General features: G+C 42.8%; 1 protein-coding gene across 1 annotated transcript in view; it reads left to right on the forward strand.

Moving 5' to 3' along the window:
- The first annotated feature begins 8,206 nt into the window (after window positions 1-8,206).
- PPFIA2 (PTPRF interacting protein alpha 2) overlaps window positions 8,207-27,912 on the forward strand; it is a 618,303-nt gene continuing 598,597 nt past the window's right edge. Inside the window, exons 1-2 of the mRNA XM_039497350.1 lie at window positions 8,207-8,523; window positions 27,188-27,438. Coding sequence (XP_039353284.1) covers window positions 8,493-8,523; window positions 27,188-27,438 — 282 coding nt within the window. The 5' untranslated portion in view covers window positions 8,207-8,492. The remainder of the gene's footprint in view (window positions 8,524-27,187; window positions 27,439-27,912) is intronic.

The raw sequence follows: 27,912 nt of genomic DNA on the forward strand, positions 1-27,912 counted from the left end.
GCTGTAGGAAGCTATGGGGTTAGATGCCTTTTAGGATTATCCTATGCAGGGCTAGCTCAGTGGTTTGAGCATTGGCCTGTTAAACTGAGGGTTGTGAGCTCAATCCTTGAGGGGGCCATTTAGAGATCTGGAGCAAAAATCTCTCTGGGGATTGCTCCTGCTTTGAGCAGGGGGTTGGACTAGATGACCTCCTGAGGTCCCTTCCAACCCTGATATTCTATGATTCCTTATATGCCAATATTTAGACTTGACTAGGAGGGAGAAATTATTTAATCTTGTACTATTGCTTCTTGTGCTGCACTTTTTTGCAGGCTAATTGGAGTTAGGTCTCTAGGATGATCAAACTAGCATATTTCACCAACAGTACATCAATAAAAAACAAACAAGGTAAGTAACAGTTCATCCTGGTATGCAATGCCTGTATGAAAGGTATGGCAGCAACCATCCAACTAATCTGATTATTCAAAAATTGTCTCATCCCTGGAAGGTATCTGCAGGGAGCCAGGCTGCAGAGACAAAGAGATGATTTAAATGAGTCTCAGAATGACTGGTTTGTTGCCAATAATGTGTCTCTTGATTTCAGTAATTGGCCATCCTCTGCATCATGGAGGTGATGTTTAAGAATGCATAGTTGCATTACCTTTCAGCTGGATTAGCTGCTGCAGAATTTACTATTTGGATGGGGAAGACGGGCCAAATGTTTAACTATTTCCCATGCTATTTTTCAGTTTCTTCCAGATTCTTCTGAGTCCCCTATTGATTTATAGGAGGTTGCTGTCTATAAATCTTGATTTCTCCTCCATTCCTCCTTCAGGTTTTCAGAACAAATCTCTCAGTTGGCTTTCCATCACTAGTCTTATCTCTGACACTAACTGCTCTTTTTCTCACACAAAACATTAAAAGAACAGGAAAAAACAAATGAAGTGACCTGCCTCTTGGAAAATATTCTCCCACAAGCAGCATTATTTTTCTCCTTGTTCTCTCCTCCTTCTCCTTGTAGTAGCAGGGCTGGATAAAGCATAGGCATCATAAGCCCATGTTCCAGGTCCTGGAGTCTTGTGATTGCATCAGAATTTGAATTTGGTTTCTTTTAAAGTGTCTAGCTGTTATGGTTGCAAAGAAAAGCTTGAAAATGTGACTGTAGTACAGTAGACACTTAATGCCTCCCAAGCACCCTCTTGTGGCTTGGGTTGCCTCTCTGGCCATCCCACTGCAATTACTCCTTCATTTGGGCCCCCTTTAAGAACTCACTAAGTCTCCAGTGACCTTCTAAACTCAAATTTTAATATACCTTTACCAGGTCTCCTCAGGCTGGCAACAGTCTGTCAAAAATAGAACTCAAAAGTCCAAAACAAACATTTTTCAGATCACCTTCCTTTCTTTAACTCCAACTCACGGGGGTTATCTGGCCAGAGCTCTGCAGGAGCCACACTTGCTCCTCCTAGCTGAGAGGGCAGGAGGGGCCCTCCTGTGTCTGAGGCTGTGGGGTGCTGCCACTTCAGGTGAGAGAAATGGCCCCTGCTGTTGCCCCTGCCTCTGTGGGAGGATTGGGATTCCCTGCCACTGCTGATCTAAGCAAGGAGTGGGGGCACAGAGGCAGAACCATGGGGGTCCCTTGCTTTAGCATGTGTTGGGCCCTGGATTCCCTTAATACAACCTTGGTCATCCATTGTTATTAGAGATGGCTGAAACACAGGATTTCCATTTCACAGGAAATTTCAACACTATTAAATCTGGTTTCATTCGAGTTCAGACCAAACCAGTTTTTTTCAAAATTTTCCCATGAACCTCAAATTCCATGATATTTTTATTTTGGAAACACCAACACATGATGATTCTAAATGAAATATATTCCCCAGGACTTCAGCAGCTGCTGACTGCCATTCATATGGTTTCCTGGCATCCTGGGGTGCAAGCTGACTCAGGAATCTGGAAGCACTGGGATCCCCGGCCCTGGGGCAGTTCATATGGTGGGGCTGTCTTAAAACAATAGACCTGGAAGCTCAGGCTCCCTAGCAGCCTGCCAGGCAACCTGGAAGGGTTCTATTGGAACCCCTGTACGTGATTCAACAAAAGTTTATTGAACCCAAGACATTTCTTAAAAAAAATGGTATTTTCTAATGAAACTGTTTTGTCAGAGAATTTGTGACCAGTTGTAGAAGTCATTTTCTTTGTTACCCATCTAATTTTGATTGTGAGCTCTTTTTGGCAAGGGACCGTATATTCCTACATGTATTTTAAGCAACTTGCATCCCTCTGATGCTTGATAAACTGAAGCCATGTGATTATTTATCATCTTTGTGTTGATAACTTGCAAATATATTTCTTGGCATCTGACCTCTCCTGGTTGGTTCAAACTTGTATCTCTGGCTGCCAGTCCAGCATCTTTTTCTGGACTTCTTGGCCAGTATAATAAACACCAAACTCATCATTCTTCTTCATCTCTTTTTGCCTCTTTTAATTTTGGCCATTTCACCATCCTCCCTAGCATGATGTAATTGTGGGCTGCTCTCTTACATGATCTTGCTTTGCCTTGCCCTGCCCTCTCCCACTCCACATCTCTTCTGAAATGACTTGTCTTTAGAATTTTAGAAGACAAGAGTCAAAGTTACTGTGACAGAGTGCTGAGCAACAATGTGTTAATGTCCACAGCGAATCTCATAGACTTTAAGACCAAAAGGGACCATCATAATCTAGTCTGACCTTCTTGCACATTGCAAGTCACAGAACTTCACCCACCCACCCCTGCTCGCCAACAATAGCTGAGCCAGCGCTGTGGTCAGGGCAGCTCTAATTAAACACTGCAGAACACACCTCCTTAAGAAGAGTTGTGCCTAATGGGTGGGTGGAGGAGACCTGGAAAGCCAATTAAACCATTAGGCAGAGGCTACAAAAAGGCAAAGGAAGGAAGTTGGAGGGGAAAAGCAGACAGTGAGGAGGGAGTGAGTGAGTGAGTGATTTTGCTCTTTCCTGCTTGCCTCAGGAGCTGAGGGCTCCCTAAGGCTGTAGGAGTAGGACTGTATATTGTATAAGGGTGGTGGAACCAACATTGTAAATAAACTGCACCAGGTGTTTTACCAGCATAAAAGTGTGAGAGGTTTGTGGACTTGAGCAGAAGCAGGAGTGAGAGGGTCTGGCCACAGTTATGCATGGTCTTTTTGGTAGAGATAGGGGAGTTCTGGTGTGTTGCTGGTAAACCAGGTGCCAGCTCCTGCCAAGCCTATAGGTGTCAGCTGAGCAGTGACAAATTCATAGCTGGAAGCCCTCTGTTACTATTGTTCAGGTGTTGGACTTATAAGGATTGTTTGGACTCTCTGTAAAATGCTTGTAAGTTGCTGCGTGCATTAATCTTGTAATGTCTATTCCCATACTACATGGTAAAATATGTCTGTTTTATAACTGTAAAAATACCTGCTTTGAACTTGTGAGCTCAGATGGAAAGAGTGGCTCCACCTGCCCGACCAGGAATATTATCAAATTTAAGTGGGCCATTGAAGGACAAAAGCCTTGTTGATTGCCCCATCCACCTATAGAGATGTGTGTGCAAGAGGTCTTATCCCCTCAATTTGAATGCTGGAAGAGGAAAATAAAAATACTGGACATGAAGATTTTTCCTCTCTTTGCTCTTACAAGGACTGGAGCTAGGAAACAAGAAGCAGAGATTCCCTGGGTCGACCTGTGTTAAACCCTGAAAAGATAGTCCATGCTGACAAATTATTACATTGCTTTCACCTTCTGGAACCATAGACTGAACTCATTTGTGCGTTCAAGGTGCCTGCTTTAACCTGTAAATAACTCTCTCGTTTCATTTTCCTAGTTAATGAATCCTTAACTAGCTTACTATAAGATTGGCTATAAACATTGCCTTTGTATGAGATCTAAGGTACAAATTGATTTGGGGTAAGTGACTGGTCTCTTGGGACAGGGGGCAACCTGAATAATTAGCAATTTTTGGTGTAAGTGACCACTTATCACGAAGTCCAGCTTGCCTTGGTGGCAAGATACACTGGGGAGTCTAAGGGACTGTCTGTGACTCCATGGTAAGAGTGTTACAGTGATCCAAAGGAGTTCACATTTGTTACTGAGTTGGTGGAATCTAATTATAGAATGTACCACCAGTTTGGGGTAGCTGATATGCCTTTGGCACTCTGTCATGAACCACCCCAGGCAGTATGACACCTAGAATTTCCACTGATGACAACTCTTGATCTTCCAGACTTTAGCAGAAGCCCTGGAATAGTGAAGGTGCCTGGCTTTGCTGCATTTCTTTGTGTGAAATATACACTCCTGCAGAGGGCCCTCCTCTGAGCTTTGTATATGGGGCCAGAGGGCAGAACACTCATGCACTTTACACTCCAACTCTAAATAGTTTCCTATAGAGGCACATCTTGAAGCCAGGCTGAGTGGGCCAGTGGAAGAAGGGTGCAGACTGGGAAGCAGGCAGTGGAGCTTCGTGGATTGGGTTTCATATCTTCATATATTTCCCCACACAAAGCTCTTTTACTCATAAAATTTACCTTAAATGCACCCTCACTTTGAAATAACATTATAACCACATAGTCTTCAGTTTCAGTTCTTAGCTTCCTTCTCCCTTCTGTGGTTAATTATTTAAGTATTCAGCTTTTGTGTACAGTCAGTATGATATTTATTTTTACAAATAATGTGTGTTAAATTGGCAGACAAGCGGGGTTTTAAAATATGGACCATCTGTTTAGTGTTATTTTGTTAGCTGCTATCAAATTCATTTTTCTTACATTATAATAAACCCACTTTTTATACATATCTAGTACTTCATACAAAAGTGATAAAACTAAGGAGTGAAGGATTTTATTGTGTTTTACAGAGATGGGACAGAATGATGCTAATTAATAAATGCTAGCAACTGTAATGTCAGTTGAGGTATCCAGATATTGAATCTCATCCAGAAAAGGGAATGCCAAGCAATTTTAATGAATGATTCTTAAGGAAGGTTAAACAGGGCAAAATCTCATCCCATTGAAGGCAATGGGAGATTTCTCATTATTTAAACGAGCCCAGGATTTCACCCATAGCTCATGGGCCAACACATGCCACCTATAAACTCCATATTGCTGTATGTCTTTATTTAAACAGCACAGGTTCCAGTAAGCTGGCAAATATACATGCTTACTTTGTAATTGTTATTAAGCTAAGTATCTTAACCATTTAGATGGTAAATATTTTATTTTAAAGATGTTTAAAACAGAGAGAGAAAATAGTTGTCAAGTCTTTCCCCCTTCTGTTCAGCTATTTATTGCTCATGTAGACCTTACCTTTTAAATTTGTCTCTTTAAAAAAAAAATCTGGAAACTGGTTGCATAATACATTTTAAAGCCCCAATTTTGCAACAACTTAGCCACGTGATTAAATTTAAGCACATAATTAGTTCTGTTGATCACTAAGATCTTATTGTGGTATTGGGCATTTCTACATGTACAGTTTTTCCTCTTCTGGATGAAGAATTTTCTGTATCAAGTTCAAGTTTCTCATTCTTGCCTTCATAGGTCTTTCCTTAACATATTTTTTTTATATATCACATCCCTGTTTGGATTGGAATTCCTTCTCTCCCCCTATGTGCCAGGGCTCAGACCCACAGAGAGATTTAGTTGCCTAAATTCAGGGGTTAGGCACCATTGCCATCCACAAAACTCCTATTCAGCTTCCACAATAGACACTTAGGGACTTTTATAGCAAAAGTTTAACTGCCTCAGTTTCTGTCTGTAGGGTGCATTCTCTCCCTCAGGCTGACACTCAGATGAGTAAACCCCAGCATGATCCTCAGGCCTAGTGAAGAGATTTAGGGCAAGCAGCATCTATCTTGCCAACAGGTCTGGAAGTGATAGGTGGGCTCAGAGTACGTCTAACTCCACACAAACTACTCAAGGGGATAGAGGTCTCCATTATAAGCTTTAGCCCCCAATGAAAAGGGATTTACATATGCAGCATGTAAACTGCTGGTTGGGGGAGGCTAGCCCCCAGTCCCACCCCTTCCACATAAGGTCCTCCCCCTTCCACATGCCCCAGAACCGCACCAACAGCGCCTGCTGGGCCCCGCCCCAAGTTGGCTAGTGCCTGAAGCTTCCCCAGAGTGAGAGCGCACAGAGGTGCTGCTTCAGCCCAGGAGCACCGGGTAGGGTTGCCAGGTGTCTGGTTTTCAGCCAGAATGCCCAGTTGAAAAGAGACCCAGGCAGCTCCAGTCAGCACCTCTGCCTGGGCCATTAAAAGTCTAGTTGGTGGCAGAGTGGGGCTAAGGCAGGCTCCCTGGCTGTCCTGGCTCTGCACCCCAGAAGCAGCCAGCAGGTCTGGCTCCTAGGCAGGGGGACCACGCGCTGTCCCCACCACCCCTCAGAAACTGTCCGGTTGGGAGCTGGGGGTGGTGGTGCCTGCGGGCGAGAGCACCCTGTGGAGCATCCTGGTTCCCCCCACCTAGGAGCAGGATGTGCTGGCTGCTTCTGGGGAGCAGAGCCAGGACAGCCAGGGAGCCTGCCTTAGCCCCACTGCATCACTGACCAGGAGCCACTTGAGACAAGCCTGAGCCTCAACTCCCTGCCCCAACCCTGTTCCTCCTCCCCAAACCCAGAGCCCCCTCCTACACCCCAAACCCCTCATCCCCAGAGCCTACAACCCCAGCCAGAGCCCTCCCACACCCCCACTCCCTGCCCCAGCCTGGAGTTCCCTCCTGCACCCTGAACCCCTCATTTCTGTCCCCACCCTGGAGCCTTCACCCCCTCCTGCTCAACTGCCCCAGCCCAGTGAGTGAGGGTGGAGGAGAGCAAACCCCCGAGGGATGGGGAATGTAGTGAGCGGGGAGGTGGGGCCTTGGGGAAGGGGCAGGGCTAGGGTGTTCATTTTGAGTGATTAGAAAGTTGGCAACCCTAGTGTCAGGAGGGAGAGCATGCAGCAGTGCTGCTGCAGCCCTGCCCTCACAGCACCGGGAGGGAGAGTGTACAGTGGTGCTGCAGCCCCCCCAGTCCTGGGAAGGTGGGCGGCATGGCCCCAGCCCTTGAAGCCCAACGGCACCACCAAAGCAGGGCCCTTGGGGTGGAGTGTGGGCGGGGCCAAGCCTGGCTGTTTGGGAAGGCACAGCCTCTCCCAGCCTCCCCTACCCACTGCCCATGAGGATTTGAATGGGGTACTCTCACTTCTCCTGTGAGTACTCTAACCACTGGGCTACTGGGTATTCTGATGTGGAGGCTTTTTAATCTCTCTTATTGAATTTGTTCCATTGTGTATAAAAAATTAAATATGCATTGGGCCAGAGAGAGGAGGAGAATATGACTCTAGTCCAGTGGTTAGGGCACGTACCTGTGATGGGGAAAGTCTATGGTCAACCCACTTCTTGGTCAGAAGGGAACTTGAACCAGTCTCCCATATTCCACTTGAGGTCTCTAAGCATGGGGCTGCAGGTTATAAGAGAGGCCTCTGCCTTTCTCCTTGACTGTTTTGTGTGAAGTTAGGCAGCTCCACCTATTCTTACAAGAAATGGCTCAGGTATCTGACTCCAACAGAGCAGTTCCCAGCTGTGGATCCTAAGCAGAGATAGGTGCTTCCTTGCAGCCCCTACTTAAGTGCCTAAATCCCAGAGAAGCGTGGGACTTAGGACACCCTTGTCCTCAGCATCTGTTATTGGCTAGCTTACACAGCTCCCTGCCTAGCAGGCTGGCTTTTGTGGATCCCATTCTCAGGTGCCTCTCTAGCTCTCCTCTCATTGTATAGGGAGGCTAAGTGCCTAACCCTGGGTTTGTGGCTTCTACTGTGGGTATGTCTATACTGCAGCTGGGAGTGTGCCTCCCAGCCTGAGTAGACAGACTTGCAGGGCTGGCTCTAGGCACCAGCGTTCCAACCATGTGCTTGGGGTGGCACTTTTCAAGGGGTGGCACTCCATGCCCCCTCCTTTTTTTTTTTTTTTTTTTTGCTTGGGCCAGCAAAAAACCTGGAGCCAGCCCTGCAGACTTGTGCCAGCTTGGCTGGAGCTAGCATGCTAGAAATAGTAGTGTGGGGCTCTGGCAGACTCTTGAGCTAGCTACCTGAGGTCAAACCCAGGAGTCAGGTAGCCTTGAGAGTCCAAGCTGATGCCAGAGCCACAATGTGTACACTGCTATTTGTAGCAGACTAGCTTAAACCAAGCTAGCACAAGTCTGTGTCCCTGGGCAGGGAGGCTTGTTCCCAGCTGCACTGTAGACATATCCTGAGTGGCTAGTCTCCTAAAAGTTAAGCAGTCAGTGCTCCAGGCCCTTTGTAGGTCTGGGCCCAGGTCCACCCCCTCTCCACAAGCATTTCTTCTGCCTTGTCTAGACAAGTACAATAAGTGCTTCTGTTCAGTCAAGTTATCTTAATTTGATTAGAAAACCCACTTAACACCAATGTATCAACACACTTTAACCCCTTCAGCTCCTTTCCAAGACAAAAGAGGACATCATCCTGAATTTATAGATAGGGGAAACTGAAGCACACAGAAGTTACAAGTCCATAGCATGGAACTCAGGTTTCAAGACTCCTGCTCTGGTACCTTAACCATTTTACTGGCCTGAAGGCCATAAGGTGGCAGCACAAAAAACATTCAGCTTTGTAATTTAATATTTTTGGTTTGGGGGAACTTAGCTGGAAGCCCATCTCTTTGCTTTATTGTAGCTCTAGAATATACTTTAGCCTGCTGTATTAATCACCAGCTGAGAAATAACAGTTGTTTTCTTAATGAGAATGCTAGGCTGGAGCTTCTAATTGGCTAATTACATACAGCTGTTTGCAGGCTTGCACAAAGTTTGCATGTAACATTTCCGGAGAGCTGCTTTTTCTGTAAAACTTCTGAGTTTTTCCTCCCATGCTAATTTTGGGCAGTTTTTGTTTTATTTTATTTTTTAAAAATGGAACACATTCATCTGTGTTCATTACATTTAACTTGTTTTCATCTTAAGAAACTAAGGAAAAATCAGAAGAATGCCTTGAAGAAAAGAGAGATTGTTTTAGAGAAAATTCACTACCAACTTTACATTTTGGACTATTAAGCTCAAAAATTATTCTACCCATAGGGGTGAATGGACATTGAGACAGGTGGAGCAAAAAATCCACCAAGATACACAAAATAGAGTGAAGGAAGAACATAGAGATGACTTAGTAAGTTCTTATTTTTGTAAAAATATTTTTAATGGAAAATTCCATTTGCTGTATTCTACAGTAGTGTTTGTTAGTTATAAATACTATGATTAAGGTTGAAAAACTGATTTCAGTGATATTCCTGCCTTTTCACAAGTTTGTAGCAAGCTTGGTCTGAGTTGAAAGGTGTTCTTATGGTTTGTGCTCTCATTATTATTTATGTATTAGGGAAGGGGAGTAATTCCTTTCTGCTGTTTGCAGTCTACAAAGATGGAAAGAAAATATTTTTTCCTATTTAAAACAAAAACCACCCAACCTTATTCACCTATTTTTCCTGCTCTTCCCCTCCTCCCTTTTTTGATAACTGACGATAGCTGAAGTTTTGATACCTGGCATGTAAATAGATATCATACACATCCTTGTCCATGACTAAGTCTGGAAACAGTTTGGATAGTAATGATATAAATTGTTAATGCTACTGTACCTGCACAGCAGAAAACCTCAGTAGTTTTTAGCAGTGGTACCCGAAGATATTGCAAGTATGTGTTCTCACCTTAGTATTTGCTTTCTTGTCTCCCTTATTCTTCCTTAATGTTTATTTTTAAACACATTTGTCTTCATTTAATTTCCTAAGTTAAAGAAATGTTAAGGTTGCAGAGGCACTTAATATCACTAAATGAAAAGATAAGCAAAATATAAGGATGCAACAGACAGTAATATGGAGTATGTTCTATGCTTGCTTATCACTGGCTTGCTTAATAGATTCCTATGTTATAAAAATATATACCACAAAATTATACAATGAGAGTAATAATACTGAGTTAACATTGTCATTGTAATCTTAGTTTTTTGTATTTCTTCACAGTTAGTGATACTTAGGATCTTATAATTGGATACACGTGGGTGGCCCCATGATGAAATTAGTGGTGTTTCCCAGAACAGGACAGAAATGGAGAAGCCTGACCAGTCTGTGCTGGTGGGGAGTTTGCTGAGGGAGGTACCTGAAGGCTGGCATTCCTGTAGGAAATGAATTAACACTGTGGAGTATGGTGGTTGTGTTAGTTGTGAAGTCTCTCTCTCTGGCTACAAGATAGTTAATGGTGTGTTCTGTTAAATGGCTTAAGTTCTCAATTTCTTGCTTTTGAGGTTTTGTGCCGGGTATATATTGTGTGTAGCAGTCTTAACTGATGCACAACATAGTGTTTTGTGTATGAATACACATGTGCCTACACTAGCTTTCAAACTAAAGGTGAATGGGTATTTCTGCTGCCCCAATACCTGTCCCTCAACATGCTCCCTTTTTGTTGGTCTGGTTTGAGGTCTGATTGTGATTCCAAGCTTATACCATATAGAGGTAGTTTTATATACCAGAATTCCTGTCCCTCTTCCTCCCTCCCCGTTTTTGTTAATTTACAAAGTGACCAGTATCTACAGAGTTGTCTTGAAGAATGTTTTCCTTCCCAGTCCTCTTTCCACTGTTCTGTGATCATCACTGAAAAGCCCTCTGGAGTGAGTAGAATAACTACCCTTCTCTAAGGCTCTGATCCTGCACATCTTACTGTAGGATCAGTCTGAAATGTTCCTATATTGTTTTTCTTGTTTCAATGCTGAATTTTCCCTTTGGAAGATATTAATGCCAGAAGCCCAGCATTCATCTAACACCCCCACCTTCCAAACACAACCAGTGTGTGAGTGCAGCGAAGGGGATAAAGAAACAGATTTCAGCTTCAAGCCTCCAAGGGATTTATTGTAAAGATTAAGTGGCAGGGAGGGGGAGAAATGTTTTTAAATATCATGAGACATTGATTCTTGGTAGCAGTTGCTCACTTCCTCTGTTGGGAGTCTACAGAAGCTGCATTGCTTAACCTTCCAGAGAGGGAGGATGTGAATGCTTTATATCCTCATGTTGCTCAGTGGTGACTACTTTCAATACTCAAATATTGACCCCTCTCTCATGTGCTGGATCTGGCTAGATAATGTAGGATTTTAGGGATTTCCTCAGAATGCACAAATATACTAGCAGGTCAGACCAAGAGTCTATTCAGCTTAGTAGCCTGCCTTGAACAAAGGCCAGTACTAGGTACTTAACAGGAAGGTGCAGGAAACATAAAATGAACAATTGTTTTGTAATTTGTCCATATGAGATGGTTTCACCTACCTTCATGCAATTTGTTAGTTACTCTAATACATGACCCTGACCCTTCATGTTTTTGTTCCAATTGGAACAGTGGAATGCTGTTACTCCTGCTTTGCTGCAGTTTTTAAGAGTAGACTAAATCAAACTGTTTATTTGTACTTGTTACTCCCAGTAGTTAGAAGTAACACTATAATATTATTCTTTAGAGACAGTAACAAAGGGAAGGAACACCTTCAGGCAAACAGAAAACATAGCATTGCAAACCGTACTTGCTGATCATGTAAGAGTACCTTCAATACTCCAGCTTTTACATATAGGTGACTCCAGTAACTTGGGACTTTCCAGGACATACTTGGTGCTCAGAACCTTTAAAATAAGTCTTCAGTAAAAGCACCTTTGAGAAGTTCCACAAGAACCAGAAGATAGATAAACCAGTAGTCCCTTAGCTCTTAGTGCTCACTCCCCAAGATTTGCTTGCTTGAAATCTTCTCCTCTCCTGGTTTTCCTCCTGTCTAATTGCTCCTTTAGAGTGCCATTTGGAGGATTCTCATTTGCCCCTTAAATTTTCTTTGGGTTCTATAGGGCTCTGTCTCTGATCCCCTCCTCACACTACAGTGATTCTCTCTGGGCAATCTTCTTTCTATCTATTCACATATTCAGCTATTATCCCTGTGCTGATGGTTCATGGTTATCTCTTCACTACGGATCTGTCTACTGTACAAACTAAAATCTCAGCTTGTTTTTGACATCTTTGTGGCTATCCAGCTGTCAGCTTTAACTCAAAAAGAGCTCTCAATCTTCCTCCCTTCCTCCTCCCTGCCCCTTCCCGAGACATCTCTCTGCTCCTTTCTCGGTTACTGTGGACCAACATCCTTTCTATCACTCAAGTCCATAATCTGGGTACCACCTTTGACTCAGTCCTCTACCTAGATGCTGACATCTAGATCTCTAAATCTTGTTGAATGTTTGTGTAATATCTAAGATATGGCCTTTCCTATTTATCCAAAGAGCTAAAACTCTTATCCAGGCCCTCATCATTTTGACTACTGTAACAACATCTTCTCTGGCTTTGACAAAGGCAGTCTTGCCCCACTTACAGTATTCAAAACACAGCTCCAGAGATCACTTTCCTGGCTCGTTGCTTTGACCACGTGAACCTTCTCTTTGCATCCTTCTGCTGGCTCCCCCTTTTCCATCACATCAAACATAAGTGGACATGTCTTTACTTTCAAGTCCCTTCTTGGCTTATCCTCATGCTCTGATAATGTCAACTCTCACCTCCACTCTACCAATAGAGCCAGCCTTCATCGCCCACTTGATTAAATGTTTATACAAACACCCTTGTGCTTTCTCCCATGCTTACCTTCACACATGGGAAGAGCTCCCCATTAATAGCCACAAAACTACCATATTGTCCTCCTTCAAATACCTCCTTAAAACACTCTTCCTGTGATGCCTACAAATAACAGTTAGCTGATGTGCTGAAAGCACTGCTTAACATGCTGACCAGTGTTGTCTCAGGCTATGTCTACACTACATCATTTACAGTGGTAAAGCTGCACCACTCTGGTGCTTCTGATGAAGACATTTGAAGTCGATAGGAGCACTTCTCCTGTCTACACTGGTGCTTAGGTCAGTTTAACTTGCATCACTCAGGGGTGTGGATTATTCACACCCCTAAGCAACATAAGTGATACCAAAGTAATTTTGTAGTGTAGACATAGCCTCTGTGTGTTCTCTCTGTATCCACTTATTGTGTACTTTTAGATTCAAACTTTGACGAGCAGAGAGCATCTTTTTGCTATGTTCTCCAAAAAACAGCCAACTGATCCCCACAGCAGTAATCCAGAGATGAGCCATATACAATAATGCAAGAACATAGAACTTACTTTTGTGGTGAGATTTTCGAGTGTTGGATCCTTTTTTTCATTGACGCTTGGAATGGATTTGGTTTGCATGCTGCAAATTTACATAACCTTGCAACACAAGTGTGCATCTGAGATCTGGTCATTGTGCCTAGGCTTAGAATGTGCTCCATACAGGAAAGAATGGCTCAGGAGAATTGTTAATGGGATACAGTCTTTCTTCCTTTCTGTGTTTTCAGTCAAAATCAGCCCAGGGAAAGCTTCGCTTGCATAGCTAAATGGAGTGTCTCTGTCTTCAGCAACTTTTAAATAAAACCTGTTAATAGTGAAAACTCGCACTGTGCAGGTGGTCTTGAGTTTCTGAAGGAGACTCTGTTAGTGCAGGAAACAATCTTGTGGGATGGCCAAGCAGTACCACTACCTGGGGAGGCTCACGTATACAACTTCAGCTGGATTCTCCAGAGACCAAATGACAAAAAAAAGATTTTTTTGATAAATAGCCTGACTTCAATCTGACTCGGACTTCTTTTTTTGGGGGTGGGGGTGGGGGAAATGGGAATCCTTCTTGGGAGGAATTGGAAGGATTTGGCTTCTTAGGTCCCATAAGACTAATAAGCTTTAAGCATGCTTATAGGAACTTGTTTTTATGTGTTTTTTTTTCTCTGTATTGTTTTCAACTTAAGAATAACTGTGCTTGCTTATAAAGAGCTATGTGGTAATTCCTAGCCTTGGAAGAGAAAGCAAAGCACAGCTGTTGGCCTATTTAGGCAGTCTGGCTTGCTGGCAGAACCACAGTATAAGTAGGGATCTGTGCAGCCTTGAAAAACCTTGCTAAGGAGGGAGAGAGATGTAGGTCCCTATCCAAGAGAGGTGAAGGTTGAGGAGGCTGGAGTAGGTGCCCTCATGGGACCACAGAGGAATACAGTGCAGTTGCCATTAACTGACACTAAGGAGAAACTTCTTTACTATACAGTAACCTCAGTATCATAAATTATTCTGAAGTCACTTACTCATTGATGAAGTTGGCAGTAGGTCAAGTAGAGCAGTCTCACAAGTAGCAATAATAGTTTTCCACTTTTAAAACAGAAATTCAGCACAGAAAGAGTAGGAGGGAAGGAGGTTGACAGGGTGCGGGGGGAGAGAGACTTTGTGAATTATTCCACAATATATTTATAAACCATATGAATGGGAAGGAGGGTTGTGTATTGCTTAATGCATAGGAAAGACTCTGATAAAGAGACTGACTTGACCTATCCAAGGGCATGTGAGCCAGTGCGAAGTCTGTTTCCTCCTGTGCCTCCAGGTGCTTGCCTCACAGGAGTGTTGTAAGGTTTAATTAATATTTAAGTACATCGGGACCCTCCCATTTAATGGTGACAGATGCAAAGGACCATTTTATACAGTGCTCACTCGCTATTAAGAATTGTAAGTCACAGGATGACTGCTCCCTGTATGGGAAAATGGGGACCCAGCCCCAACTGTGACTAATCAGCTATGTCACAGCTGAGGCTAGGGGTCAGGAGGTAGCTGGAAGAGCACCTAGTTCTTATAAAGGCTGGCAAGAGCTCAGGTGAGCTGGAAAATAGTGGATGGCCTGCTGGTGGATTTGGGAACTGCAGGGAGCATAAAGTATCAGAGGATAAAAGCATGGACCTAGAAGGGCTGAGAGAAGTGAGGGGAAAGCCTCTGGGGGATTATAGCCCATGTTGGTCAGAAGAATTATTCCATCTTGGTATTTTGCATAAACTTTCATTTAAACCAGTAAATTATGCCTCAAGGCAAATGCCTGAAACATGCTGGTGTGGCATCAATCCTTCCTGCTCACCAGCCCACTGGCTTACAGACTAGTACTTGTCGTTTTTTCTTTGTGCCTGTTTTCAGAATGGTCTTGCCAGCACCTTCCTTAGCTATTCATATTTCACCATTCACTTGCATATGGGTAGCAATAGACAAGCAAATGTGGAGACCAAACCTTCTATTGTATCTCTGAGCCCTTTAGTACAGTTGTGAGCCTGGAATAAGAATCTGAATAGAATAGATTGCACTGGCTGGGTGGTTGTGTGTGTTGTGTTCTCCTTCTCACAAAGATGAATGACGTTTCCAGAAAAGCTTAAAAATAAAATTCACTTTCTGAAATGTTTCTTTGCCCCTTGTAAAATGGAAGTTCCCCGTTGATGCCAAATGAACAATCTAGAAATCATGGACCAAGCCTTTTCTTAACTTGATATATTAAAGTTAAGCTAAAGCTTGGTCCCCAATTTTTAGATTGCTGGTTTGGCATCAGTAGGAGGAACTTAGAAAACCATGATTATAAATCATTATCAGTAATGTTTTATCCTGCTATTCGGAGGTTCCCAACCTCTTATTGTAAGAGCTCCATACCTTTTGGGATGGATTAGCACATGGGTGCCCCAAGTTTCTTTGCACAATATCACTCCAGTTTTTCTCTTATTTTCTGCTTTTTTTTGTTTTTGTTTTTTTGTTCTATTTGTGTGTGTCTCATTTCCCCCGCCCCTGACTTTTCTCCTTCCTGGTAGGTGTAAACCCCCACTCACCAGAAGACTCTGATTGTATATGTCAGTGTGGGGTGGGTGGGTGGGTGGGAGAGAGCTTCTGTTGGTACTCACACCAGAGTTTTGAGACTCTGAGTGGACAATGTTCCTTTTACCTAAAGATCACTTAAAAAAAATTAGCTGTTAGCAATCTGTGTGGTTAGTTAATACTGTGACTGAAAGGCCCAAATCGTTGAAGGTATTTAGGTACCTAACTCTCCAAGGCCAAAAAGACTAAATGGTTCCCCTTCCCCCTCCATGCCTCACTTGTTTGTTTTTCACATTTGCCAGCATTTGGGGTAGTCCTGCTAGAAGGTGACCTCACACCCTTGTAATTCTGTGCAATTCTATAGTCGCCCCATGCAATGGACCTTGACAGAGCAATCAGGTGGGCGTCTCCCGCTTCAGGAAGCCTGTGATGGGAACGGAGGTGTAGCCAGAAGGGTTTCTTTCCAACCCCCTGCAGCTGTGGTGAGAAGAATCCTCAAACCTCAGAGGGAAGGGGTTGTGGTAGCTGGCTCCTACACACTGAACCTCACTGGGGTTGTGTGGTAAATGAGCCCAGGGTAGTGGGCTAGTCTTTGTTCTTGAGCAGGCCATAGGGACTGATGTGCAGATAGAGATAGAAGCTCCCTTGAGGCTGGGAAGTCACTGAAGGAAAGGGGGGTTACCTGTTTCATAAACAGTCTTCACTCAGTTGGCAGAAAGAGCCATAAAGGAGGGTGGAAGAAAGGCATTGGAGGAAAGCAGTGGTGGGTGTGTTCCATTTTTCTCTGCAGAGTCAGAGGGCAGCAGAGTCAAGGGAGGGGGCTGGTGAGGAGTGAGCTCCCTTCTCCAGATCATTCTGCATGAGGGTGCAGAGAAGGTCACACCCTGGACACGTGCATAGGGCCTTGAAGATGCCTCCTGCTCTGAACACCACCTCATTGCCTGGGCCTCTCAGTGTCATAGGATTGGGAGCTGGTGGAGGGAGGTTAAGGAGTTGAGTGATTTATTTTATTTAGTTTTATTGCTTCTGAACCCCTAGATGTTGTGGGAGTGGTGAGGGTGGGGAGGGGGGCAGATAAACAAGATTCGCTCTGCTGTGGGTGTGGGTCGGGGATGCAAATAAGAAGGTTCTTTATTAGTTGAACCCTTTTGTGGGACCAATGAGTAGAAGTTACAGGATGGAGGGTGACAAGCAGAGGCTCCAACTCTGAGTTCCCCTGGAGTGCTTGAGCCCCGCTCAACCCCATCTCTTCCTGTCTCTGCTTCTTCCCCTCTCCCCCAGTGCCTCCTGCCCACTGTTGAATAGCTGATCACTGGAAAGCAGGAGGCGCTGGGTAGGAGCTGATTGGTGGGGACCACTGGAGGGTGCTGAGCACCCACTATTTTTTGTGTGGGTGCTCCAGCCCTGGAGTCATGTGCCTATGGTGACAAGGGATGAGCATCACAGCTGCTCTGGGATATGAAGCCTAGGAGATCCAGGAGAGTGGGGGATCTTCATCTTCTGGACCCAGAAGTACTAGCACAGTTGCTCAGGGCAGGGGATGAGAGCTCTGGAATGCTTAAGTGATCACAAGCATAAGAATGGCCATACTGGGTCAGACCAGTATGTCCTGTCTTCCAACAGTGGCCAGTTCCAGGTTCTTCAAAGGGAATGAACAAAACAGGCAATTACCAAGTGATCCATCTCCTGTCATCCAGTCCCAGCTTCTGGCAGTGAGAGGCTAAGGACATCCAGAGGGGTTGCATCCCTGATGATCTTGTCTAATAGCCTTTGATGGGCCTATCTTCCATGAATGTGTCTAATCCTTTTTTGAATCCAATTATAGTTTTGGCCTTCACACAACGCACAATCAACCTGTGAAACTCATTGCCAGGGGATGTTGTGAAGAAATATTTCCTATTGTTTGTTGTAAACCTGCTACCTATTAATTTCATTGGGTGACCCTGGGTTTTGTGTTATGTGAAGGGGTAAATAACACTTCCCTATTCACTTTCTCCTCACCATTCATGATTTTATAGACCTCCATCATATCCCCGCAAGCTGAACAGTCAGTCTTTTTAATCTCTCCTCATATGGAAGCTGTTTCGTACCCCAATCATTTTTGTTGCCCTTCTTTGTACTTTTTCCAATTCTAATATAACTTTTTGGAGATGGGGCCAATAGAACTGCAGGCAGTATTCAAGGTGAGGGCATACCATGGATTTATTTAGCAGCATTATATTTTCTGTTTATTATCTATCCCTTTCCTGATGGTTTCTAGCATTCTGTTAGTCTTTTTGACTGCTATGCACATTGAACAGATGTTTTCAGAGAACTAGCTACAGTGACTCCAAGATCTTTCTCAGGTGGTATCAGCTAATTTAGATCCCATGGTTTTATATGTATAGAAAGGAGCGGGGCAGCAAAAGGTCCATGACGCCCCCACCTCTCCACAACCTTGGGAGCAGAGACACCCTTAACTAGACAAATGGGGGAGGGCAATCAGACTGTCCCACTGAAAGGTGTGTTACGAGATCAGACGCAGGCATGTTTTAGAAAGTCATCCATTTTCAATAGCAGGGACGGTCATATCCTGTCCTGTCAAACTCCTAAACCCGCAGAAGACAGCAGAGCACTGCCTTCCCGTTAGCATCTGCTCTTTTCTTGCTCTCCCCGGCCCTAGGCTGTCTCTGTGGAGGGGCGGGTGTTGGAGAATTAACACTGCGAGCTGCGGAGCAGCAGCAGCTGCATCTGGGGACCCGTGTGTGCGTGAGGCAGGGAGAGCAGACGTGATTACTTCAGAATTTATTTAAGGGCTGGTGGAAACCACTGCAGCAGCTTCCAGGGGAAGCCCCAGCTGAGGAGGAAGAGAAAACCACTCCCTCCCTCTCCTCATCCCAGCTCCCTCCTCCTTACCTGGCACCCTGTATCATCCATGCAGGCGCACCCTGTGGGTATCACCCTGCTCTCCCGATTTGGGCAGAAGTGGCTTTGTTATTGGTAGTATTTCTGATCACACAATACGATGTGATGAATTGCGTGACTGCGCTAGTCAGATCAGAGCCGGTATTGTCGCTGCTTTGCCCTGGCCGGATTATAGTAGCGGATTCATGTTATTACGCTACAGATCCGATTAGAGGAGATGTAGGAGCGCTGGCCCGACCTCTCCAAATTATAGCCACTCGCAGCTTAGCGCTGTCCTAGGGCTTGAAATACAGGCGTCCCTCGAACCCGCACGCCACGCGGATTTGGGAACAACCCCGCAAGTTTCTGGAGCTGCTGGAGGAGGAGCGGTGAAGCGGCGTCCATCGCTTCCGTTCACAACTCTCAGACTCGGGTTGTTCCTACACACCCAGCGCACCTGGGCGCCGAGCAGCCTGTCCCCGGGCCCTACAGATCAATATCGGCGTGTGACTCCCTGGCCGCCGTCTGAAACGCCCCTTACGAATGAATTTCCTTGATTTCTGCTCCGCTTCCACCCGGGCAGCTCCACTGAGGTGTCTGCAGCAGTTACTTCTGTTTCACCCCGGAATCTGAGGGGCTGGAAGGCAGGAGTGCGCTAGGGCCAGCAAGCTTCTTTCTAATAGTGCATTTTCTTATTTCTTCTAACCCGTGTGTACTGCCTTAATTATACACGCAGGGGCTGATTAGCTTGGGAGAGGGCAGGCTGTGAAGAAATGGGGATTTCAGACCACACTCCGTCAAGTTTTTAACAAAAACAAAAGATAGATTCACTCACCCACTCCCTCCCCCTAATCCCCAGTCTCCAGCTGTAAAGATGCTGCTGCTTGAAAGGGGCTGCTGGAGCTTTAAGAGCCGCCTCCCCCCTCTCTTCCTCCTAACAATGGTCTGAACCAAGCTCTGCTTCCCAAAGCAAAATTTGTAATATGCCATTTTTCCCATGGACGCTTTTCCTTTTGGCTGCTGACGAAGTGGCCGAAGAAAATGCCGAAGTGCCATGTAGATACTGCTGCCGGGAGAAGGGCGCTGGGGCTTCGGATTTCACTGAGCAACGCCTGTGTCATCATTGCTAGGAAGATGCTCCAGGACTGCCCAGCTGTGTGAGCTCCCATCAAAGCCGGGAGAGACTGCGGTTGTCATTGATCAACGGAATAAGCAGACGCCGAAGTAAAAGCTACTAGGTACTGAAACCTGCATATCTAAAATCCTCCATCCCTCCTTAATCCCAGCCCCCTAAGGGGGGGTATGATACAAATGCAAATTCTTCCTCTCTGCTGCTTACTGTAGTATGCCCTGTCATATTAAATGTGGCTCTGTACTGGGCTTTGGGAGATGGGGGAATTTCATTGTAAAAACAAAAACAAAAAAACCCCCATGAAGTCAACTTCTTTTTGGATGGGGGTTGCTGGAGTGATGTCATTCAGAATAGGTGATTGGAACAGGTTATATGTTAAAGTACTGTGTCGATTACCTCTGTGAGTGAAAGGAGTGCAAAATGCTTCTGTTAAAAGGTGATTTCACAGTTTTCAGTGAAGATTCTGGGAGAGAATGAGTTAACTAGGAGGAGGAATATGCATGTAATGCAACTCAGACAATGGCAAGGATTTTCCATATGGAATTACAGTGTGTGGGTTAAGTGAGGTGTTGAAAGCATCTGAAAATAAATCAGTGCAGTGTAGGAACTGGTTGTACCAATCACTGTATTTTTTTAGTTGTAAACGCAAATTGTAAAAAATGGTTCAATAAAAGGATGGAGTGTAGGGTGAGTCTTCAAAGCTGATGTCACTGTAGACAGATTCAGATCAGAGCATACTGTAGTTGAATTTCTCCTTAGGGTATTGCTAAGGGGAAAAGTAACTTGAAATTGACTCCTAAACCTGGATGCAAAATTAATATCTGAGTATACCAAAGTCAAGGTGATTCAGACCGAGGTTAGGTACAAAGGTGATGGGGTAAAATTAGAAACACTTCCTAGAAGCTGGAAGTCTTCACAGTGAACTAAATGAATGCTCCTCTAAAAAAGAGTTTTTGTCAAGCTACAGATAGATATTTCTGATTCCCACCCCCAAATTCACCCCAAGTGAAGGGAGTACTGGTGGCAAACCAAGTCCCAGACCACATGATTTACTCCTGAAGTGGAGATTTTTGTTGTGGTCACACAACTTCTTTTTATAATTGACACCATAGGGATTCAAATTGGGTGGGGTCAAGCCAGAAGAAAGATGAGAACTTTTTACTCCCTTATTGCACACATCATGTACGTATTTCAAATACCTTGTCTTCTGAGAATCATTCAGAATAGAGCAAATTTTAAATGTGCTCTTACAGTCCAGGTATGAAAGTGATTATCTGCAGCTGTGAGCATAAGAAATACAAAAAGGAAAAAAAACCCAATCATTATCTGGGTTGATCTTGAAAAGGAGCATTGTATAACAGTGGATGGTCATGAACTATACAATTTGTTTCAATTCATGTCCAGTCACTTCATCTGTAATTATAAACTGAGGTCTGCAACCCCAAGATGAGTCAACTACATGATTGTTCTTGGTGAGGACGTGTTGCAGGTAGCTAGGTAGATAACTTGACAGATCTGTAATGCAGTGACACTGAGCTATTTTTAGGAACAGGCTACTTTTGAGCAAAGTCTACTTTTAATTGTCAATTAAAATCTCTGGTGACCACAGGGGGAAAATGAGCAGGATTTCACTTAATATTCTAAACCTTGGTCAAATAATACTCACTTTGATCTGGCTAATACAGGCTGATGTGTCAGATACTTTTTGTTTACACATCCCTGTTTGAAGATATTTGATATCATTCTGAAATTTTGAACATTTTCAGTGGTTTCTCCTATCTTCATGGAGCCTGATCCAGTGACCACGGAAGTCACTGAAAATACTACCATGGACTTCAGTGGGGTTTGGATCAGGTTCTAGTCAGATGACAGGGAAAACCACTGAAATGTGCAAACCTTCAGATAGACATCATGTTATTTCACCATACGTTGTTTGTTAGAGAGAGAAAACCTTGCTTTATGAAGTGATAGTATGAATGTACTCTAACAATACACAAAAGTACATGAAATGAATGTATTTTCATAATGTGCATGGAATTCTCTAGTTGAGTAATTAAATGCTATGAGTATTAGGAGTAAATGCATCATTTAAAAATGAGGCTTATTTTAGTTCTTTAATATTAAAGGTGAACTGAAAAGCTAAAACTGATTTACTTCCAGTAATAGGGGAGCTGTTGCGGTATGCCCAAACTGAGCACATCACCTTAATGACTACCCAGGTATGGGGAACATGCATTCAGTACATAATTTTTTAACCAAAGTGCTGAGTGCTTCCCTTTCTACCCCTTTCCTTCATACGCTATTGGTGGGCTCAGTTTAGCCATGATCTTTCACACACCTTCAGCTCCCATCATAGTTATGGGAGCTGAGTGCACTCAACTCCCATAAGGCCTTGGCTTTTTCTAGGGAAAGGGGTTTTAATCAGTGTCCTTGTCAGTAGCTGTTGATGAATCCAAGGAGCAGTATTTGTGTCTCTTTCCAAAGAGGCGTTGATGTATTGGGCACAATAAAGTAGTGGTTCTGCTGAAGGGGACCCATGCTGCTTTGTGGGATTATTCCTTTTTTCTTTCTTGTTCAAACAAAAGGTTTAAACATTCCAGTTCAAAACATTAAAAATAGTTTTTTAAATTATTTTCAAGCAAAAAACCCTATTGAAATTGAAAACTTCTTTAAAGGAGCCTAGTAGTCTTTTATTATTTATTCAGACATCTGTTCACATTATAACAGTGACTACAGGTGATTACTTTACAGGACATGAGGGTGCCTGGCCTCCCTTAAAAAAATAAAACTTGTGGTACTCTCCCCCTCTCTTTATTCTTTCCTCAATCAATTTTTAAGGTACTCATGAGGCACCTATCACCTTCAGAGCTAAGCCTTCTGCTCTTGTCTATCCATATTAAATAGACACAAAATAAAATGAGCCCAGTGGAAATTAAAGGTGCACCTTAAATCCTCATATGCCAGTTGGATGCCTAACCTCAGTTTTCACACTTTGTGTGCCTCCTAGGTTCTCTTGTACCATATCCCTGTGCATCCTTCCTTTTATTCAAATAATATGTCACACTTAGATCGCTAGTCTGCCTAACTTTTTTTTTACCTTCTTGAAAGAAAAAAGACTGTGTTTTGTCTCCATCAGATCCCAATTTTTGAGACTGTTTATGGTGAAGGATTCAAATCACCAAATAATCCTAGTGATGATCATTCAGGATCTTAATCGTTACTCATTTACGTTAGTATGGGTTTGCCTAAGTATTGCTAGCAGAATTGATGCTATCAGGAACCAAGTTGCTGAGTCCACTCTGTGTTCTCCAATGGAGTTGTTTCCAGGAAAAAAAAGCAATGATTGTTTTTTCTGGTGAGAATAGGATGAACATTAATCTTTGTTACTCATAATAGTAAATTAGGGAATTGACAAAGCAGAAAAACCTCACAGGTGTAGGTGCAGAACTATATATTGAAGGATAACTTCCCAAAAGATCTGAATCTCATAGTGCTTTGCAACATGTTTAAAATTTAATTTTAATCTAGTGTGTCTTTTTCACCTATATTCTAAACAAATCAGTGACTATTGTGATTACTGAGAAAGTTTTATTGTTTGTTTTTCTTTTGATGCTCCCTTCCACAAATCCTAGTAGAGATTGGCTTTACTAGAAAGGCATAGTTATTCAATATGTAGCTTTTCACCTGCCTTGAGTCTCGTTTTAAATTTCTCTTGTTACAATTCCTTTGTGTTTGGTGGTAAAACAATCTCAAATCTTTCTTCAAATTTTTCTTTGTGAGTTTCTTGGAATGACAAGCAAAGCAGGAAAATAACAATCAACATTATACTTTAGCTATGAAAGGCAGTTGTCAAAAATGTTAAATTTCAGATGTCCTGTGTGAAAACCCACTTTCTAGCAATATAGTGTATAATCCTGGCTTCAGGCTTGTTCTTCTGAGGCTCATGTTCTTAAAATGAATAACTGCCTAAATTTTCAAAAGTACCCATGTTAAAAGCCTCCTTTTTTGGGTGGCCAAATTCCCACCCTAAAAAGGCTGGGTTTTCAGCCAATGGCTCAGCACTTTTATGAAAATCAAGACCTGTTTGAGTTGTCTCAAATTGAGTACTCAAAAATTGAGATGCCCAAAATCACAAGTTGTTTCTGAAAATTTAGGCTACATTTTTAATAAACAGTAGTTTAAACACCAAAATGTCCTATTAAAAGGGGGTTTTCTTTAGCTTGACTAAAATGCTTCCATAGTGGTTGGTGTCCCAAATCCTTCTGCTTTACTCATGCAACTAGTCCCATGGAAGGCAAAGGGATTACTTGTGTGAGTGAAGTGAGTAGTATCTGGCCCCAAGCCTTTTTTTTTTTTCTTACTTTCTTTAAATTTCCTTTGAATTCTGTATCTCTACATTTAAATTCAGTTATGAAATCCTATGACCAGTGAGCAGATCCTTTGAAGTTCATAGTTCCTCCTTCTCCACAGGCAGTTGAAAATAATTGTTTAGCTGCAGTTGAGTCTCCTATGGAATTCTAAAGCTGATTTTGATACAGTCCAACTTCACTAGTCTGTCTGGAGATTGGCTGGGAAGGTCTTTTGCCAAGGCAGAATTATTATGGCTTAAGGCAAATGCAGCTGGGGTGTTCTAAGATGATATGAATTCCAAAAACGAGGGATTTGACACTTTACAAATGTAGTGGTTGTGTTTTTGGTTTTATATCTTCTCCCCCGCTTCTTAGGCAAGTCCTTTCTACGATGAGTGACTGTTTGGCAGGGGTATCTATGGGTAATTATTTCATTAATAAAGGAATCAATGCCTTAGGATACACAGATTTTAGCACTCCAGATAGCACCATGCACACACAAGCCTAGTAGAGACATGGGAATATGTGCACAAAAACCGTTTGTATTTTCATGTCCGCAATCCAGTGTGCACACAGATCTGTATGAGGAAATGAAGGGTGTTGTGTAAAAGCAATGGAATGGAGAATTGGGTCTAAGATCTTTATACAGCTCCTTGGGTTGATGTAGACTATCGTTGCACATATTTAATACATGGGAGCTGGATCACAAATTAGTATCTGATGCTCCATGTACACCTTAAAAACCATGTAGTCTTTGGATGTAACTTACTGACCGCTGAAGTTCCACCAAAAGTTAGAAATTAGGAAGCCCAAACCATACTAAGTTATATTGGGGGCATCTCCAGCCACCAGAGCAGCCCAGGATCAGGAGAGCACAAAGGTGACTTAAAGACATCATAGGCTTTCCTTCCACTTAGGCTGAGAGTTGTTGCATCTCTTAGAAGTTCAGCACAAACTTCACTCTGTTTTCTCCCTCTGTCTTTGTGGCCCTTAGACTCCTACACATTTTGTAAGCTCTGTAGGTCTTCCCTGCAGATTTTCAGTGTGATTTCTGATCAGACCCAGTCAATGGGAGTCTTTCAATTGACTTTGATGGACTTTGGATCTGGCCCTTTTGTGAGGTCTGCAAGTGCTTCTTTGGCATGACACTTCATAATTCCTTATGCAGCCCACAAATTGAACCATTGTTACAATTAAAAATGGATAAGGAAATAGAGGAATAAAACTGTTAAACTAGAGGTAAGGTTATAAATAAGCTGCATTCATAACAACAAGGATAATTAACCACTGGAACAACTTACTTGGGGATGTGGTGTGTTCCCTATCATTTAAGACTTGAAATCAACATTGGATATCTTTCTGTACAACACATACAATAGTTCAACTGGAATTTATGGTTTGTGTTAATCAGAAGGTCAGACTGGATGGTGACAATAGGTCTTTCTGGCCTTAAATTCCATGAGTCTACAAAATACCTGAGATAATTATGCGATAGAACTCTTGAGGTTCCTCAAAGAAACATGTGGTAAGCTGAAAATTCAAGGTTAAAGCTATCCATTATATTTAAAAAAAAAAAAGAAGCAAGTAACAAAAACAACAACAAAAGACTGACATAAAAATCTTAGAAATGCACTGATGATTACTTAAATAACCTTTACTCTGCCACTTCTCATATCCCTGCACCCTCAAAATCCAAAGAGAACCTTATGACTGAACACCAGAGACCCTTGACAAAGAAAATACTAGCCAACCTAAATGGTAGTGATCCATAACCAATATTGAGAGATTAATGTTCCCTGTTTACTCTACTCACCACTCTATATCTGCTAAAGAAGAAACTGAAACTGAAATCTACTAGGGTCTGTGTAAATGCTTAGAATGTAGGCAAGACCAGTTCTTCCTGATAAAGATGGATAACTGTCTCAGCAAATCCCAGGAAAAAATTGGCAGCCGCATTATTATCTGTGCTTGTGACAAATGGGTGGTGTAGCAGGCTTTGTGTGTTTGCACAAATGGCTCAGCTACCTTTACTCCCCCAGCTACTTGAAACAACATTGGGCTGATCTTAAGATAGAGGTGGCTGGTACAAAATATTTCAGTCCCATAAATTCTATTAGGAAAAATATACCAGATTTAAGAAGTCTTAAATCCCTACCAAAACAGAGAATATGCAGAGCTAATCAATACAAATATTGACAGTGTGAAATGGTGAAGATTTTGTGTGTTGGCAGATTTATAATGAAAGTGCCTGAAATTTATATATCATGTACAAGGCTTCCAGAAGCTCTAGTCTACACAAGATCTACAGGCAAACTCCTAAACTGAAAAAAAGATTTTAAACCTGCAGCTAGCGAAATTACAAACTTTGTAGGCACACTTGCTGATATATAAGGACTCCAAGATTTAAGATCCTAGACTAATCCTTAGACCCAAATCTAACTTACATCTGCTATATATAAAAGGAGTATAATTTAGTAGTGATGGAAGGGCAAAGTTAAGGTTGGTGGTGTTGACCTTATCCACAGAAATCCATAGAGGTAAATGTTTATTTTAAGCATAATCCTAACTTAGATTAGGTTTTCTACCATATGTGGCTTTTGAGAACCTCAATGTCCTGGTTATTTTTGTGTGTGTTGTACCCAGCATCCAGTATCTTAAGGTTCCTGATTCCACACATATCTAAATTAGGTTGAGATGTACATGAGAGGCATCTTGATGGAAATGCTGAGCCAAGTGAGACTAATAGTTTTTTTTTTCCCTCCTGAAGCCACTCTTCATGCGGTGGACTGTGTGAACCAATTGGCTACATGCGATTGTGGCCCTGTTCCTAGTGGCCAATTTGGACAAGGTATCACAAGGATAGTAATTAAAGGGAAAGGAAAGATAAAGCGAACTAAACCAAAAAGGAAACTTTTGACATAATTTTTTTTTAAGCCATTCATATGAATTAAATATCTCTTCCCCTTTATATAGGAAGCGTATTTAACATTTTTGCAATGTTGAATGATCAGTTATTTTGTCAGCCATGTGACTGGTGACAACCTAAAGTTGAGATGTGAATCAATGCAATAATGTGCTAGCAGTTTGTGACTATATTAAATTCCTCATATAAAGTTTCCCTAAATATTTTTCTACCTAAGATTTTCCCCCCTAACTTCTTATTTTAAAGAAATGATGTGTGAAGTGATGCCAACGATAAACGAGGACACCCCAATGAGTCAACGGGGGTCCCAGAGTAGCGGGTCGGACTCGGATTCTCACTTTGAACAACTGATGGTGAACATGCTAGATGAAAGGGATCGCCTCCTTGATACCCTTCGGGAGACTCAGGAAAGCCTGTCACTTGCACAGCAACGCCTTCAGGATGTCATCTACGACAGAGACTCCCTCCAGCGACAGCTCAATTCAGCACTGCCACAGGTATGTCGCTTGTAAAAATCTTCCTTGAAACCTTAACCAGGAAATTGATTAAAGTGATGTTAATATTAATTGAAAGCACCTATTTATTTCTTAAGGAACCAGTCCTGTTCTTATTGAGATCTATTGCAAAACTCCCATTAGATTCAATAGTATAGTATATGGTCTGTCCCTTAAGCTTTGGCATTGTATCTAGAAGAGATTGGGGGTTTTGTTACTGATCTCAAGGAGAAGAGGATCAAGGCCCCTAACCACTCTTTTGGCTGTTGCTCTAACGTCTCTGACAATTTAGGATTTATTGAAATTAAATCTGTGATGGTGGAAGTAGGACAAAATATAAACTGAGAGATGGTGATATCACAAGTTCACTACAGTCAAATCCAGAAAGGCACACCTTGTTACAGATAGGACTTGCTTTCTAATATTACCATAAGTAGAGCTACCACATTAGTTTACATATAAGTAAATTGCACCACA

Source organism: Mauremys reevesii, linkage group 1, assembly GCF_016161935.1.
Source record: "Mauremys reevesii isolate NIE-2019 linkage group 1, ASM1616193v1, whole genome shotgun sequence".
Lineage (NCBI taxonomy): Eukaryota > Metazoa > Chordata > Testudines > Geoemydidae > Mauremys > Mauremys reevesii.